Source organism: Tigriopus californicus, chromosome 5 (assembly GCF_007210705.1).
Source record: "Tigriopus californicus strain San Diego chromosome 5, Tcal_SD_v2.1, whole genome shotgun sequence".
Taxonomy (NCBI): domain Eukaryota; kingdom Metazoa; phylum Arthropoda; class Copepoda; order Harpacticoida; family Harpacticidae; genus Tigriopus; species Tigriopus californicus.
The window spans coordinates 171,993-174,162 of record NC_081444.1 but is presented as its reverse complement, the minus strand read 5'-3'; the positions used below and the strand labels follow the sequence as shown (position 1 = coordinate 174,162).

At 47.4% G+C, this 2,170-nt stretch overlaps 1 protein-coding gene across 2 annotated transcripts in view; it reads left to right on the top strand.

Annotated features, from left to right (window-relative positions):
• Nucleotides 1-574: 574 nt before the first annotated feature.
• The window catches only part of LOC131880974 (protein regulator of cytokinesis 1-like), a 3,430-nt gene continuing 1,834 nt past the window's right edge, over nucleotides 575-2,170 (top strand). Inside the window, exons 1-4 of one of the 2 annotated variants that reach the window (XR_009373315.1) lie at nucleotides 575-800; nucleotides 1,183-1,405; nucleotides 1,570-1,818; nucleotides 1,910-2,170. Coding sequence is in view for 1 of the 2 variants with exons in the window: in XM_059227711.1 (XP_059083694.1) it covers nucleotides 775-800; nucleotides 1,183-1,405; nucleotides 1,570-1,818; nucleotides 1,910-2,170 (759 nt within the window). In the remaining variant the exon portion in view is untranslated. The remainder of the gene's footprint in view (nucleotides 801-1,182; nucleotides 1,406-1,569; nucleotides 1,819-1,909) is intronic. The other variant, XM_059227711.1, reaches the window with a different exon arrangement.

Genomic DNA, 2,170 nt, shown 5'->3' with positions numbered 1-2,170 from the left:
GCGACAAAAATTCAATGTGACAATAACAATGTATATGTAACTTAGATGATCTTTTCTCAGCCAGGAAGGATTTCTCAAAAAACGATGGGCATATGTTTGAAAGTGAAAACTGAATAATTCTCAGCTGTGTCTGAAATTATTGTTCAACCCGAGAAAAATAGCTTTTATGTAAAAGTACAAGTTGTACCATTTTCTCTGTGAGTTGAATTTTTAGATGGAAATGTCAAAAACATAACTTTTGTAGTAATAATGTTACACTGTTGTCCTGAATTGTTTTTCTTCGATTTTTGTATTGGCCTCGAAAAATATGTCCAAAGTATTCAAATAGTTGCCTGATCAAAACCTCGTGAAAAAGTGTCTATTATGAGTTAATTTAAAATCTCATACGACCAGCATCAAATCTCAATTTTTCTGCCCCCCAAATAGCATTATTTTAGCATGTTCAAATGACAATATGCATTTATAGCATTCCTTTCTCACGAGCTAGCATCGGCGTTTCAATACAATTGGCCACCCTGTCCATTAACCGTTGGAAGTTGAATTTGTGGGGGAAGGCGTTCGTTGGAAGTAGTTGGAAATAGTTGGAAATAGTTGGAAGATCCCCCCCTTAACAAGAGAGTCCCCCAATCCCCCCCCACAAATCCCGGCTCTTGAGTGCGGCGAGTGAGATTCCGACCGACCCGCCACGCCATCCAGTCCCTGGTTGGGTTGTCAAACCCATCATCCCCGCCCACCGGAACCTCTACGTATTCGGAACCGATTCGCCCGGAAATCATGAATTCCAACACGAAATCCCAATCGTAAGTGGATTGATTGTCCTGGATAATCTTCTTGAATTGTTGAGAGGGTGCATCCCCTACATACTTATTACCCATGGGGGCTCTTGATGTATCAGATGGATATGATGTCTTGGGATTCGATCCATCGATCGGCCCCGTAGGTGTGTGTCGGTCTGTGTGTCTGTTGCCTGGGGAACACGCCCAGGGGCCCAGGGGCCCAGGGGCCCAGGGTTTTCCATGAACTAATGACAAGTTCAAGTCATTGGATTTGGTGGCGATGCCGGTTTGATCATTATTGATGGATGGACGAACACATCCACATACGTACAAGCAAAGCTGCAAACATGGAAACACACATGCATGGTCGTCTCCCTTCCTTTACTCTTTTGACTCTTTGGACTAGATTGTCGACGATCACAAGCCTGGTGAGCTCTCGCTTCGACGAATTATGGTCGCTGTGGTCGCAAATGGACCTGGATCCACGGGCTTTGACGGATCGGGTCTCGATCGTGGAGCGCGAAATGACCAAGCATTTGGGACGCATGATCCACGAAGAGGAGGGATACGTGGCCAAGATCACGGATCTCATCGAGGCTCACGCCAGAGAGCGACATCGACTGACCAAGGTGAGACTGATAAGGATTATAACGATGAGGATGATGATGAGGCGGAGGAGGATAGTAATTTTGACGTCGCTCTATGATCGACCCATGGTCCATTCAATACCCGTTGACAATCCTATCAAGCCCAAGCAGAGACAGCCTACTTTAATATTGGTCGATCTGGTTAGGAATTGGGCACACACGTCACGGATCCGGATCCGGATTTGGGACTTATCAAGCTTGAGAAGGAGCTCCGCGTGCAAGTCAGTGAGTTACGGACCGAGAAAGAGCATCGCATGGAGGAGGTGCTCCAACTCAAACGGAGCGACGAGGCGCTCTGTCAAAGTATGGAGGTCGAGCCCTTCCCTATCGCCACCGACCTCATCCCCACTGACACCCAAATGAGCGCGCTCAAGGCTCACATTCGTGACATGCAGGTGAGATTCAGGGATTTGAGCCCGTTCTGTTTTGTTTTGGCCAACTATGTATAATACTAGGCTTGTTCGGTTTTTATTCCCGGACACCCAGACGCTCAAGAACCAACGCTCGGCCCAGTTTTCCGACATGAAGTTGGCCATCATCGACCTGCTCGAGCGATTGGAAGCCGAACCCAACACGACGTTTGAGCGGACCTTGGTGTGTGAAAACGATGCTGCTTTTATCCTGTCCACCCCAAACCTTCAGTCTGTCAAAGACATGCTACGACGATTGGAAGAGCGCCTGGCCGCCAACCGAGACCACGCCCAAAATCTCCGCGAAAAGATTTATTCCCTCATCCGAAAATTGGGT